This window comes from Cololabis saira, chromosome 8, assembly GCF_033807715.1.
Source record: "Cololabis saira isolate AMF1-May2022 chromosome 8, fColSai1.1, whole genome shotgun sequence".
NCBI classification, from domain to species: Eukaryota; Metazoa; Chordata; class Actinopteri; order Beloniformes; family Belonidae; genus Cololabis; species Cololabis saira.
This window is the reverse complement of record NC_084594.1, coordinates 7,462,064-7,478,224: the sequence shown is the minus strand read 5'-3', so window position 1 is coordinate 7,478,224 and position 16,161 is coordinate 7,462,064. Positions and strand designations below refer to the sequence as shown.

Below are 16,161 nucleotides of genomic sequence, written 5' to 3'. Positions count from 1 at the left end.
GGAGGACGAGGCTCCGCTGGGAAGCACTTGGTTGAGGTTGACTAAAAACCCAAGAAAAAGCAACCGGGAATTGTGGGTAACAAAACCTGTAATAAGCTGTTTCATCAAGTTCTTCAAATAAATGATGGATGATCAGCTACTTTATTCAGTCGATTGCCAAACCCCCAAATTTATGGATGGATGCTTTTGAATCCCGAGGGGAAATTCAAACTAAATTAAGAAGCAATAACAAAACTTGACTATCCCTCTGGATGCAGTAGCTAAATGATGACGGGTCACGTGCTGATGTCCGTCTGCGATTCTGTTCACTTGAATTAAAAAACCAAATAAAAGACCTGTAAACTTGTTTAAGTTTCGACACACGACTGTTTTAACAGTTAAAATGATACAAGAACTAATACTGGAATGGACTCCAGTCGTTACTCATCTACTGAAATCCCGGCACAACAGTAACTTGTGAGGCACCTTAAACATAACGCTCCCATCGGAGCGTTGAATGAGCAGGAAAAGCCCGAGGTTTGGCCCGAGTGTGACGGGATCCGTCAACCGATCAGCTGATCTCGGCTCAGCAAAGCATGAGCTCCGAACCAAAGTGAGGTGCAACAATGCGAAGCCTGTGTGCGAGTGTGTGTTTGGGGGCAGCCAACCAGAGATTTCCCACCGCAGGAACAAAACCTGCAGCTGCATGACTGCTCCTCAATGCCCCCCCCTCTTCCTCCTCCTCCTCCTCCTCCTCACTCGAGGAGGAGTTACTCCTCTCCTGCTGTGATGGTTTGTCCTTTTAAAAGGTTTTCCCTCGCTCTTGTTACAGCGAGTAGAACAAATCCTGACTTCCTTACAAAAAGATGTATAAGTCGGTACTGCAGTCTGGAGGCAGGAGTCATGTGACCTCCGGTTCAGGTGGGAGGCAGGGACAGGTGTGTGTGCGTGTGTGTGTGTGTGTGTGTGTGTGTGTGTGTGTGTGTGTGTGTGTTTTCTAGGCCTGTGTTGAAAAAATCGATTTCCCAATTCTATCGATTCTAATAGATTCTCATATGAATTCCTAAAAATCAATTCATATGTCTAAAGATCAATTTTGTTTCTTATTTTTTTTTTTTGGGGGGGGGGGGGGTTCCTTTCTTTTATTTATTTATGTATTATTATTTTTTCCTCATTACATTACAACTTTTGGTTATTTTTTTGTTTATCCCCAAAAAAGGAATGTTTTGTTGGACACGAGAATAACTGGTGCCATGTTTTTGCCTTTAAATATGTTTAAAGGTATGAAAACATTAAAGTGTTAGGTTATAATTGCATAAATTGTCTACATTTCATTTATTTATATACTGTCTTGGGGTTACATTTGCAAAAAATGCTAAAAACCAAATTTCTCAAAAATTAAAAACCAAAATAGACCGAAAAAGGAACAAATAAAAACGGAATGTGGGAAAAAATAAAACCGATTTCATCCGTCTCTGTTTCCTCCCTGGATCTGTTTGGTAATTCTGCACCACATGATGTTTCTGAAAGCAGTTCTATCAGCATTCTGGGAGCTGATTGGTCCTTACAGCATCATTAGCTGCAATACTTGCTGTTTAATCTCAATATAATACTAGTAGTAATATTTTGCATAACTACAGTCATATAATTCATGCAACAGCTCAAAAAACTGTTTTAATAACACTAACCCAAATCAATATCAGAATCAAATCGAATCGAATCAAATCTTGATAATCGATTCTGAATCTTAAGAATCGGAATCGAATCGATTCTTGACATTTGAATCGATCCCCAGCCCTAGTGTTTTCTTCAGTGGGCTCTCCATGACGCAAATACTGCTCGTGATATTATACTTATACTTTCTGGCACAGAACTTGCAAGTCATTTCCCGAAAGCAAAGATGTGAAACTCATTTTATTTTTCCTGTAGAAATCTTTGGAGGATGACAAAGTAAAATATCGCTCTCTGCTGTTTTATGTAAGACGGGAAGCATCCAGCCCCCATCATTCACCTTCCGCCAGTTTCAGTCGCCGCAAAAACCAGAAAACACACGTGTTTCACATCGGACGCCCACCCAGCCGTGACGCCCGCCCCCCCCCGCACCCCCGAGGCCCTCTGATGCCAAAAACACACCGAGGCCCTGGAGGATGATGGGATGTGTGTGACATGGTCACAGAGAGGAAAGTAATTTAAAATGATGACAGGTCAAGACAGAGACGGATGAAGAATCCAGATCATAACTGGACGAGAAGGAAGCCGAATGATTTCCTGGTACGACTCCGTCTTCCTCCGCCGAGACAGATGTGATGGCTTCAGCAGATGTGTTTGAAGAAAAAAAAGAAAATAAAAGGAAAAGACAGATCCATCATTCTGGCGTTCTGGAAATCTTCTGCAGTGTTTCTGAAAACAAGTAAGAAAAAAAAAAAAAAAAAAAGGTACCTGCAAATTTCAATATTTTCCACGTGGACCAACGCCAGCGATTTTATACATTATGCAAAAGTACAATTCCATCTGTACGAAAAAGCATTTTGATGCTCTTAAGTAATGAGATCATGTTACATCAGTTGCAGCTCTTTTAACATGTGTTTCTGTATCATCATCTGTGGAGTGGCATTGCTGCTAATGTCGGCCAGGCTTCGGGGAGGAAAAGAAAAACAGGGATGACAAAAGAAATGTGCAGCCCGTTAACGCACGGCTGAAAGAAAGAAAAATAATATAGCTTGAGAATATCTGAGGCTACGATTACAGTTATTATGAGACAGGCGATGCTGCTCCAGGGAGAACAGGCCTTATTCCTGTAGCCATGAATCTGACAGTTACTGCTGCAGTGAAGTAATACAAAAATAAATGAATAAAAATGGTGATTATCATGTTCATGTGATGAGGTCTGTTAGCGATTTTGGAGGTGAATTTCGCCTGAACAGGCCTATCCACAATTATAAGGACAATATGCATAATGTTGGTCTCAATGTATAGCTAAGACCTCACAGCACATAGTACACTTCCAATGTCAGAAACATTGTGAATGTTCACATGCCTGAGCAAATTGTGATAAACCAAAGAAAAAAAAAGAAATTTTTAACCTCGTCTAATTTCTTTTTAGTTTGCACAGTGGAAAACACCATGATAGCAATGTATATAATTATAAAGACACCACTGCCTGGATCCAGCATCTCCTTGACTACAACTGTACCAAGTTACGTGATAATAGCTTAACGCTACATCCTCATCCTCACTGCAGCATCTTCCTCCACGTGGTGCTAGGATGGAGGATCCAGAATCATAACAGTGGCTGCATTTGGTTTAAAACTCCATAAATTCAACAAGAACATCAAAAGTGTGTTTTAAGAAATAAAAGATCAATTGAATTGATAAATTTACTGACAAATAAATCAGCAACTGATACCAATCACCAGACTTGTGGTCTCGGTTTTTACCCGAAGCCCGATCCGACCCAGACGCCGGCACTTGACCTCGGCAGGATTCGTATCTTTTGGGGTTCAAATCGCATCCGGTACCAAAGGCACCGACCGGCCACCGAGCTGGGAGGGAGCAGGAGACGCTAAACGGCTTAAAATCAGAATACACGCCCCAAAATAGAGGACTGCTTCCAGATATAATGGTGTGATGTAAAACAAGCACACACACAAACACACACACACACACACACACACACGGTGCTCTAATAACCTCACACCTGTAGCATGGCAGGTCTCAGACCCCCATCCAGCATCCTTTGATCTGCTTCTGAAAGGACAGGAAGCAGGAGAGAGAGAGGGGGAGGTGGCAGGGAGAGAGAGAGAGAGAGTGTGTGTGTGTGTGTGTGTCTGCGTGCGTGCATGTGTGTGTGTGTGTGTGTGTGTGAGTGTTTGGGGGTGGGGTTGCAGGAAGGAATGTTTCAGCAAAGTAAACAGTGTGAAGCTTCCTGTAGAAAACACTTCAAAGCCAGAGAGGAAACCAGGATAACACACACACACACACACACACACACACACACACACACACACACACACACACACACACACACACACACACACACACACACACACACACACACACACACACACACACACACACACACACACACACACACACACACACACACACACACACACACACACACACACACACACACACACACACACACACACAGGGCATCAAAAGGCAGGTCGGAGTCATCTGTCACCACAGGAAAATTGAAACCTGGGCGCCATGCACCTTCACAATCACACATGCAACTAAGTCAACCACATTAGTCGCAGAAAACAATAATCACACGCACTCAAATCTGCATCATTTCGTGTGTGTGTGTGTGTGTGTGTGTGTCTGTCTAAAGTTTCTCCGGAGTGATTATGTGCGGTTCCTCTTGGTCATGTATGATAATAAAGTATCTGCAGTCTGAACGAACGGTGAGACGAAACAAAGAATCTGAAGATGCCAGATTTGGTTCTGGGAGAAAACAGCCAAAATAAAACATCATTTATACACTCAAGTCTGGGTCTTTAAATGAAAATACTGTTTAAAGAAATCATGATATGCTATTCGACTTCCGATTATAAAGCAGCTCAGCCCCTAAATGACAGAGACGGAGTCTAAAACCCGCTGCACAAGCTTTAGAAATAACAGGTTTGTAGTATATATTTAGGGGGGGGAAATCTGTTTCATCAATTTCTAAAAAGGAAACAAAACTTGTATGAAATGCAAAGGCAAAAAAAAAACTGATTGTAATAAGGTGTAAAAAGCAGAACAAAAAAAAGACACAAAAACCAGGCTTCTTTTTGACCAACAGGTAAAGATAAAAAATAAAATCATCCCCCAAACCAGAACTGGTGAAGTCCTTTTTGGTCCTGTTTATTGGGGCTCATTTAAAAAAGAAAAGAAGTCAAACACCAACTTAGACCTGACGTTAAAAAATAAATAAAATCTAATGTTCCTGTAAAAGAAACTTTTCCATTAATGAGTTTGTTCTGGAGCCTAAAACTTCAAGTCTGTCCATTTACAGACAAGATGCGTCAAAAATTTGTCTTTGATAACTTTAAAACTTTAAATGTTAGTGTCTTTATTCCCTTTTCCAGCTGTGATCTACTTTATTCGAGTGTCCTGCAGCAGCCTGGTTGTTTTCTGGATTCGTGTTACCTGAGCCGCACAGGTAACAAGGTAACATGACCCAACAAATCTCAACGCTGTTGCTCCAAAACTGCGGTTTTATCTTCGGGTTTTTACTTTTATTTGTTTCTCCAACTAATTCGGTAGCAGAAAAGACAGAAGAAAACATCCGCAAGTTTCCTAAAAAACTAACTTTTCCTCCAGAACTCTGTCAACGCAACAGCAGAAACCTCAATAATAAATACATAAGGATAAAGGCTGATTTATGGTTCCGCGTTACACCAACGCAGAGCCTACGGCGCACGGTGCGCGTCGCCGCGTACCCTACGCCGTAACCCTACGGCGTAGACTCTGCGTCGATTTAACGCGGAACCATAATTCAGGTTTAAGTGGGGTTTTATTCCGCGTTTTACCTTGTATCCGCAGCGGTCCTGGCTGGTTTTGCTCTTCCCTGGAGTCGTAGATCCGCAGGAGAAGAAGAGGAGTAGGAACCAGCCGCAGGGAGAGGTGAGGAGGCTCCGCGGCGCCGCCATTCCCGTCGCAGGTCCGAGCAGCTCTGACTGTGAGCGGCTCTGGATCCGAGAGGAGGTGCGGCGGCCGTGCGCCCCGGCCGCTTCTGCGCATGTCTGTTTTTTGTGAGGGGGGGGGGGGGGGGGGGGGGGGGGGTGAATCCTAAACACCAGTTTTAGGAGAAACAGGTTCCCATTTAACTCAAATACATCCTCAAGAAACTCATGTTTAATCAGAGCTGGGTAGAGTAGCCAAAAATTGTACTCAAGTAAAAGTACTGTTACTTCAGAATAATATGACTCAAGTAGAAGTAAAAAGTAGTCATCCAAATAATTACTTGAGTAAAAGTAAAAAAGTACTTTATTTTTTTTTTTTAAACACAACCATTCAAACAGACAAAAGTACAAAATAAGCATCTTCACGGAAATTAAATTAATAAAATAAATTAAAATTAATAAAAAATAGCTTAAATTAAAATGAGCTTAAAGTAAATTAAAGTACTTTAATAAATAATAAAATAACAGAATAAAAAAATAAATTAAGCACAAGTAGCACAAAATTTCAAACCTTTGTACTCTCCACAGGCAGAACTAGAACAAGCCCATGAACTCATATAAACTCTGTGTGTGTGTGTGTGTGTGTGTGTGTGTGTGTGTGTGTGTGTGTGTGTGTGTGTGTGTGTGTGTGTGTGTGTGTGTGTGTGTGTGTGTGTGTGTGTGTGTGTGTGTCTGTGTATATGTGACAAAACATGCAAAAACAAACATTTTTCCCAAAGAATCACTCAGTGATGTCATGAGATTGACGCGTACGTGGATAAAAGGGATAAAAGAAAAGTAACAGCTCAACATGGCCTAATGTAGCGGAGTAAGAGTAACAGTTTCTTCTTCACAAATCTACTCAAGTAGAAAAAGTAAAAGAAAAAGAAAAGAAAAAAAGAAAAAGTATAGTGATTCAAAACTACTCCTAAAAGTACAACATTTCCCAAAACTTACTCAAGTAAATGTAACAGAGTAAATGTAACTCGTTACTACCCACCTCTGTGTTTAGTATACGTTTTAATTTGACAGTAGAGAGGAATGTAATTCCCTCCGAGACCAGATATCAGTACCACTCAAGGTGACCAAATTTACTTATGATCAGAAAGTATTCACATTCATTACTCAGGTAGAAGTATAGATACTAGAGTTTAAAAATACTCCTGTAGAAGTTGAAGTATCAACTCAAGTTTTTTACTCAAGTAAAAGTATAAAAGTACTGGTTTCAAAACTACTTAAAGTATAAAAGTAAAAGTAATGTAAGGGGGAAAAAAGCCATTAAGGACAAAAGCCATTGAAAATGAATGCATCTTAGTATAATGCAAATATATTAAAGAACCATATATGTGTGGGCCGGACCGCAGGGGCTCGGTGCCGGGGCTGCACCAGAGACACATGCCCATGGAGCCCAACAAGTTCCACATCCCCTGGAAAACCAAGGAAAAGAAATGTGGGTGGCTCCAAATCAAACCTTTCAGGTGTTTGGGTTAGAAATAAGGGACATTTTCCACCAACCAGGTCCAGTATCTTAACATTTTAACATGGATTTATTAAGAAATCTGAAATATTTACCCGTTAATCACTTATAAACTACAACTATGTGCTCAGAATCTGATAATCCGACCTTTGTTGACACGGAAATGTGTGTGTACTTCCTATGTGTGTGATTCCTATAATGGACAGAGGTGTCAAAAGTATTCACATTCATTACTCAGGTAGAAGTATAGATAGTAGAGTTTAAAAATACTCCTGTAGAAGTTGAAGTATCAACTCAAGTTTTTTACTCAAGTAAAAGTATAAAAGTACTGGTTTCAAAACTAAAAGTATAAAAGTAAAAGTAATGTAAGGGGGAAAAAAGCCATTAAGGACAAAAGCCATTGAAAATGAATGTATCTTAGCATAATGCAAATATATTAAAGAACCATATATGTGTACTATTGAGCATTAACATGTGTTTCAGAGAGCAGAAGATATGATGACTAGTTGCCTATAAGTATTGTAATGGTGCAAACAGTCAAACTTCAGAGGCGTGTTATCATTTATCCTAACCTTTATTGGAATGTACATCCAAGTTTAGTTGCAGGAATCTGAGGGAACGGATGTAAGAACAAAACTGGACAAGAACATCTGAAACAACCACAACCAAATTCACTCTATCCGGATGGAGCAATTTAACTGGATAGTTTTTTTTTTAAAGGCCGAAATGAAATAGAGTAACGAGGCTGTTTTTAAAATGTAAGGAGTAAAAAGTACAGATAATTGTGTGAAAATGTAAGGAGTAAAAGTAAAAAGTCCTCTGAAAAATAATTACTCCAGTGAAGTATAGATAACCAAAATTTCTACTTAAGTAAGGTAACGAAGTATTTGTACTTCGTTACTTGACACCTCTGTACATATATATAAACAGGTCCTCCAGTTTTAGTAGAAACAGGCAGTACTAGAGTTGTAAAATCAAGGGGGATGGTGGATTTTATCATATGGGGACAGATAATTTATGCTGATTACAAATAATATAATATATTACAAATAATAGCACTGACCAAAACACCTGCAGAAATACTGCAGGAATGACATAGCAGCAGTTAAATGCAGCCTTCTGTAAGCTTGAAATATCCACTGGGCTTACATCAAATACATCAAAACACAACAATAAAAAACACTTTTCTGAACTTGTCAATATGACTCTGTCCTTCACAGGATAAGTAAAATGGATCACTGCAAAAACTCAAAATCTTAACAAGAATATTTGTCCTATTTCTAGTTAAAATGTCTCATTTTAGTAAGAAGATCTCATTACACTTAAAACAAGACTCATCACTGGAAAAAAGAACAATTTTCACCTGTTTCAAGTAGATTTTCACTTGAAATAAGTAGAAAAATCTGCCAGTGGAACAAGATTTTTTTGCTTGTAATGAGAAGATAAATCTTGTCCCACTGGCAGATTTTTCTACTTATTTTAAGTGAAAATGTATGAAACAGGTGAAAATTGTCAAATAAAGTTTTTTTCTGGTGTTATTTTTCTGGTTATGACTCTAAATGTTGAAACAGCAGTAATAGCACATTCATTGATGAAATGACATAAGGGATGGAAAGGAGGGATGGCAGTTTTACGGGAGGGATTTTGACCGTTTTTCGTTTTTATTTCAGGGGAGATGCCACCTCCACTCCTCCCCCCTCAACTCAAGTACTAGATATAGGTTCCCATTTAACTCAAATACATCCTCAAGAAACTCATGTTTAATATATGTTTTAATTTGACAGTAGAGAGGAATGTAATTCCCTCTGTTTGGAAATCAGCTTTTGTTCTTCCTTTATTAACCATCCAACCATCTACAGGTTCAAAAGCAAATACAAAGAAAAGATTTTTGCCAAATACAGGATAGATCAAAAAGATCATTACGTGCTCAATTGCGAACTGGGATTCTCCCTGTGGCCATAGAAACAGGTAGGTATAACTCTGTTCCTGAAGAGGAAAGATGATATAGTGTTTGTGATTTAAATGTTGTTGAGGATGAACTTCATTTTTTCTTTTATTGTCCATTACAGTATATGATGAAGCCAGGCAGCCTTTATTTCAGAAAATGCAAGATTTGAAACCTGAGTTGTTTTGGACTGAGGATGATGCTAAGTCGGAATGGTTTTTCAGAGAGGAGGTTTTCTCTATAGAGAAAGGACAAATTATATGGAAACTGAGAAAGGAACTGTAATTTGATCTGTAATGTATAAGTGGAATTTATAATTTTGTGTTTGTGTTTTTGTTTGTACGCAGCTGATGTTTGTTTGCTGGCATAGTATATCTGTGTCTTGTAAGGCCTTATAGGCTTAGAGGTGTATGACACATTAATAAACAACAATTTAATTCAATTCATACAGGGAAGAGGAGACATGAGGTAGTGATTGGGTGGGGATTCAGCATGTGTATATAAAATGTTATATATAATAGTGATTATATTGTTTATGATAAGATGTGTGTGTATATATATATATATTACATATATATATACTGTATATACGGTATATATATATATATATATATATATATATATATATATATATATATATATATATATATATATATATATATATGTTGTATATGTATGTATATATATATATATATATATATATATATATATATATATATATATATATAATATTTATAATGCTCAACTATATTCATATTTATATATTTATAAGGCTGTGGTATAATATTGCAATGAAGTGCTGTACTATTTTATAAGGTAATAACAGGTATAATTTTTTTGATAACGTAAACCTTGCCGTGAAATTTTTTTCTTATTTTTATTTTCAAGCAAAATTGAAATAGAAACAAGGGGTAGGACCTCATACGTTTTTCTACTTCCTCCAACTCCTTTTCAAGTATGACGGTTTATTTCCCTTTGATTTTAGTTAAATGACTGTTTATTTATATTCTTTGTTTTGTTGTTTTGTGTAATTGTTTTTTATGTATTTTCGAAATAAAGATTTCAATCAGATTTCAATCAGATTTCAATCAATTAAAAGGGGGTGACCCAGCAATTTTAACAAATTATAGGCCAATATCTAACTTATCAGTGCTGGCCAAAGTTCTTGAAGCTCTTATGAGTGAGCAAGTTAATCTGTTTTTACATTCCAACTCCATTTTATCCAAATTTCAATCAGGATTTAGGAAAAGGCATAGTACTATCACAGCTACAATGAAGGTGGTAAATGACATTTCTGTTGCACTTGATAAGAAACAAAATTGTGCATCTCTTTTCATTGATTTGTCAAAAGCGTTTGATGCGGTTGACCATGATATTTTAAAACTTAGACTCTTGCACTCTGGACTCTTGGACATTGCAGTCAACTGGTTCACCAATTACCTCAGCAATAGGCCTCAGTGCATCAAACACGATGGCCTGTGTTCTGATTTTATTACTGTCCACAAGGGGGTGCCACAAGGCTCTGTTTTATGCCCACTTTTATTTATTATTTATATCAATGACTTGGGTCTAAATTTGATAGATGCTAATTTACATTTCTATGCTGATGACACAATTATTTATTGCTGCAAATCAACTCTGCTTAAGGCCATTGAATCCTTGCAGAAAGCCTTTGCTGTTGTCCAGCATTCATTACGTCAGCTGAAGCTCGTTCTCAATGCAGATAAGACGAAGCTTATGCTGTTCTCCAATTCTAGGATCAGGCCACAGGTTATCCCCTCAGTGACCACTCTTGAGGGAAATGCAATTGAGGTTGTACAGGAATATAAATACCTAGGTGTCTGGATCGATGACTCCCTCACTTTTAAGCAGCATATAGAGACACTTGTGAAGAAGCTGAGGATAAAATTGGGTTTTTACTTTTGAAATAAGCTGTGTTTTTCCTTTAATGCTAAGAAGCGACTTGTTGCTGCTACCTTTTTACCAGTACTAGATTATGGAGATATTTTGTACATGAATGCTTTTGCTAAATGTCTTCATATGAACGATCCCTGAGGTTCATTACAAATTGTAAACCATTGACACATCACTGTGAGTTCTACTCTCGGGTTGGACGGTCTTCTCTTCACCCGAAGGCTCAGTCATTGATAAACTTTTATATATAAGGCAATGCTTGGTCTGCTGCCTTCTTACATCTGCTCCTTGATTGTACAGAGAAGTCCTGGTTCTTACACGTTCCGTTCACAAGACTACCTGTTGCTTTCTGTTCCTTTTGCCCGTACTGAACTGGGTAAAAGAGCCTTTGCTTATTCTGCTCCTTCAGCCTGGAACACATTACAAAATGCCTGGATGCTAACAGGGTTCATTTCTTTAAGTACCTTTAAATCTAAATTGAAAATACTTGAGGCCGACTCCTTTACATGTACCTGTTTTTTGTGATTTTCTTGCTTTTTTTAATTTCATTTTAATTGTATTTTATCTGTTGGTGTTTTATCTGTCACTTGTAACTCTGTGTTGTAATTGCTGTTGCCTATCTTGGCCAGGTCTCCCTTGGAAAAGAGGTTTTTAATCTCAAAAGGATCTTCCTGGTTAAATAAAGGTTAAATAAAAAAAAATATATATATACAGTATATATATATTCTCTCATTCTCTTATTAGGTAGGTAGGGAGGCTTTTATTGCACCGTGAATGAGAGGGAAACGCAATTTAATTCCTTGTATGTCTGATATATATTTGGTGTGACAAATAAAGTAACCTTGAACCTTGAACCTTGAACGTAAGTTCCCAATAAAGCTGCTCTGTGAAGTCGAGTCTTTATTCACATCTTCTTAAGTTTTTCTTTTTGCTTTTACTTTCTTTCTTTTTTTCCATTTAAACTATGATTTTTGGTAGGTTTTTCCAGGCTGGTTTGGATGTTCTGGAGGTTTTTTCCTCTCATGTCTACTGCTACTCTGGCACTTTTTTTAACATGTGTGATCAAGTACTTGTAGTTCTTGAGACTGATCTTAGTCTCGAGACCCCTTTTTTGTGGTCTTGTTCTTGTCAAGGTCTCGACAATCTTTGGTCTTGGTCGGGTCTCGCCAGGTCTCGGACTCAAATAATTGAGAATTCGTTGCACACCAAGGTAACAGAATCTGGTGATCAGCAGTTCTTCCTCTTGTTAATGTACAGTTTTGTAAACTATTTGTATTTGGCATCTGATTGAATGTTTTGGTGCATCTGCATGTGTCTGTATTTGATTACAGTTTTGTGTTTATAACGACCTTGTTTGAATAAATATATGAATAATATTTGCATATTGCTGTGATTGATTAAGCATCAGGTCCATTTCAGTGTTGCTGATACACGGTGTAATCTGATTACTATAATGGTAAATAATGTAATTTCAAGTTGCTAATTGTATCTTTAATATTTAAAATTCACGTTTAATATACAAATTAAGTCCAATTTAAATCAGTAACATTTACTATTCCTTCCTTTTCTGAGGAGGGGGGTGTTGGAGCTGGTTATTCTGCTAGAGGACTTTGGGACTAGTTAGTAGTCGTGTCAATACTTAAAAGCTCTGGAGTCAATCCTCCAATAGTGTAGAAATAGCGGTAGTGCAGTCGCCACACATATCTGATCTCAGCTGATGGATGGAAACATTTATAGTGAGTTCAACATCATCATCCACTTCTCTGTGTTATTGAGCTGCAGTTGAATACAAACTCATATGGAAACTAGCTGAACCAGGATGCTGCTGATGCTCTACAACTGATGCAGGATGAGGAAATAACTAGGTTTCTTTTTGGTCTCGGTTTTGAGCTGAACTAGTCTTGGTCTTGATACTCTCTGATCTTGGTAGTGTCTTGGTCTCAGTTTAGGCCGGTCTTGACTACAAGTCCACTGTGATCTCATCCATAAGTTCTCTGGAGAGTGATAGTGAACCCTTTGCTCATACAGCACAGCAATGTTTTATAAATGAAGAGCACAAACAGGTTGTGGAAGGCAGCTGCAACACACCCCGCTCATGTCACACCAAAGTCAGCAGTGCCTTTCATCTCAGTGGATCCAAGCAGCCATTAAAGGTGAAAAACAATGGATGACGCATAAAGTCACGTAACCCACTGGTTTATAAGGTCAGATTGATTTTATCCACGAACAAGAACATGCCCACTGTATGTCAATCAAAGTTAGCTTTGGCTACCAGATCCATCAGTGAATCCCCACGACATGTCTGCAGAGGTGTTTACAGCAGAATATATAGTTTAATATGTTGACTCGATGGCGAAATCAAAAATTACATTCGTGTTTAGCTACGTAAAGGGTGCACCCGTTTCGATTACACATGATAAATTCCACATTCAGTGGACTGATAGCATTGGAAACGGGTGAAGGGTCGTAGCGCGAAGATTACAGATGAGGAAGAAACCGTGGCTCGCCATTGGCTGAGCGAACTGTCAATCAAACATACAAGAAATAAATGTATTGCTTTCTATAAATTCACCTGACGTGGTACGAAAAGTCTTCAACACCCAAACACGTGTCAAGGATGTGAAATCTCACTATGGACACCAAAATCTTTGTCAAATGAGGCTGAAAACCTTTTCACATTGGAGATGAATGGAGATTGACTCACCTTTGGGAAGCCCCCCAGTGGTCAGTTGAGGAACTGCTGTCGCATGTTTGCATCAGAGCAGACCCACGTTTAAGTTTACCCTCGGAGGCGGTTACTGATGAGGCCAGCTTGACATCCGACCCCATTTCAGTTAATGTAAACAAGCAAATTACTAATATGGAGTTGGATACATGAGGAATGTAAAAGGGTTTGTTTTTACTAATCCATTCTTTTAACTTTCATTTTTCATTTGTATTCAGAGTAAACCAAAGCGTAAACAGCTCGAAACCATTTGTTTCTCCCCTCAGTCCATTTTAGAAAAATCAACATTAAACATTTTTATACTTCTTTTCCATGTTTTGTCGCTAAAATGTTGTCGTTGTTAGTTGTCAGATCATGTCATGTGTGACCCTACTTCACCCTAAATGACTTCAAAGACTCCGTTTTCAGCTTTACACGTCACATATACACACACACACACACACACACACATACACATATATATATATATATATATATATATATATATATTAGGCATTAATGACATGTATGGAGGATCAAAAGTGTTACGATTCTTATTAAATCCTAATGACACGAATATCTTTTGTTCAGGACTTTACAGGTTTTAACTTAGACAAATAATTTTAAAATGTAAACAACAAGATTATGTTTGTAACTTATGCGTAAACTGAATTTTATGATTTGTTTTATTTTAAAATCATGCAAATTATGTTTAGAGCAAAATCAAAAATGCTCCCTGACCCAATACAGAGGTTCTTTTCAATTCAGGAGACTCGTTATAATCTCAGAGGTGTCTGTAATTTCACAGTACAAATGGCTAAAAAAGGTATGAAAAGGAGATGTGTCTCCATCGTTGGAGTTAAATTCTGGAATGATGCCAACATAAATTTAAAAACATGTCATTCTTTTGTTGTATTTAAGAAAATGGTTTGTAAAGCTATTTTTGAAGCTTATAAGTGCAATTGACCATCTGTCAATGTTTCTTTGCTTTTCTATTGTTTCTTTGCCTTTTGTTGTTTCTTTGCTTTTCTACTCTCTTTTTGGTTTTCTGGAGGTTGGTAGCCAAAAATAGAAAGTTGTTAATATAGGATAGGCTTTTATAAGCAGTTTGCTTCTGCCTATGCCTTTTCAGTTATTGTTCAACACATTTTTTTTTTTGGTTTAATAGTTAATGCTGTGTACAATGTTTTTTTGGTGTTGTTTTTGTGTTGCAATGACTGAATAAACTTCATTCATTCATTCATTCATTCATTCATTCATTCAATTTGAATAATTTATATTTGAATTTGAATTGCTCAACTTGAATAATTGCATTAAAAAACTGAATCTGAATCACATAATTTGAATTTGTATTGTTTAATTTGAGAATAATTCTGCAATTATTCAAGTTGAGCAATTCAAATTCAAATATAAATGATTCAAATTCAGTTTCTAGTGGCACATATTTCTGCCCGTAGTTTCGACCCGGAGGCTGACCAGTGGACGACGATCTGTCCAATGATGAGCAGCCGACATGGTCTCAGGGTCATTTCCTACAAAGAAAAAATCTACGCAGTCAGTTTGACAGAAATACGTAGCTCAGGCGGAGTGAATAGCTTGCTCATTCAAAAAAGAAAGAGAGAGAGTGAGCTATTGTATTAATGTAACTTTCATTTATTAGACACAAACTATACTCATATATGTTAATAAAGTGAAATATTTCAAGACACATTACACAGAAATGAAATAATTAATATCCAACTTTATCTCACATAGTTAACATTATTGATATAAACTGGCCACAAATAGTTTGTAAAATGATTGTTAGTGCTATAACAAATAATTTGCATAATTATTCTTTGTTTACTTTTGTTTTTCTAACTCTGAGTCCCAAAATGTGTTTTTTTTAATAGCTTAAGTCACCTATGATCATTGTGATCCCTTATAAAATGGGAAATAGTGTGCATGTAGCCTTCGCTCGTGATGATCACCTTGTGTTTGTGATGTTGGTTAAAAACAGATGAAAGATTCATTTTCACCAAAAACATGTGCATGTTCAGTGAAGTCATTCCTCAAGGATTTGTGCATAATAGGAGAAATCTGTGAAAAGCCTCCAGCTGCAAACCAGTTACTTGTACTTTTCATTGAGAAGTGTGTACAGGGGACTAAGGCTGGGCTGGAGGGAAAACATACATACAGAGGCCTATATGCAGTACTGGAGTTGAGGGGGGATGAGGGGGGACGGCATCCCCCCTGAAATAAAAACGGTCCAAATCATCCCCCCTGTAAAACTGTCATCCCACTTTCCATCCCTTATGTCATTTCATCAATGAATGTGGTTTTACTGCTATTTCAACATTTAGAGTCATCACCAGAAAAATAACACCAGAAAAATAACTTATTTGACCATTTACACCTGTTTCAAGTAGATTTTCACTTGAAATAAGTAGAAAAAGATTTATCTTCTCATTACAAGCAAAAAAATCCACTGGCAGATTTTTCTACTTATTTC

The 16,161-nt window shown here is 37.6% G+C and overlaps 1 protein-coding gene across 1 annotated transcript in view; it reads right to left on the bottom strand.

Annotated features, from left to right (window-relative positions):
* LOC133449257 (interleukin-17 receptor D-like) overlaps positions 1-5,622 on the bottom strand; it is a 49,333-nt gene extending 43,711 nt beyond the window's left edge. Inside the window, exon 1 of the mRNA XM_061728389.1 lies at positions 5,499-5,622. Within this exon, the coding sequence (XP_061584373.1) occupies positions 5,499-5,618 (120 nt within the window). The 5' untranslated portion in view covers positions 5,619-5,622. The remainder of the gene's footprint in view (positions 1-5,498) is intronic.
* Positions 5,623-16,161: the final 10,539 nt, after the last annotated feature.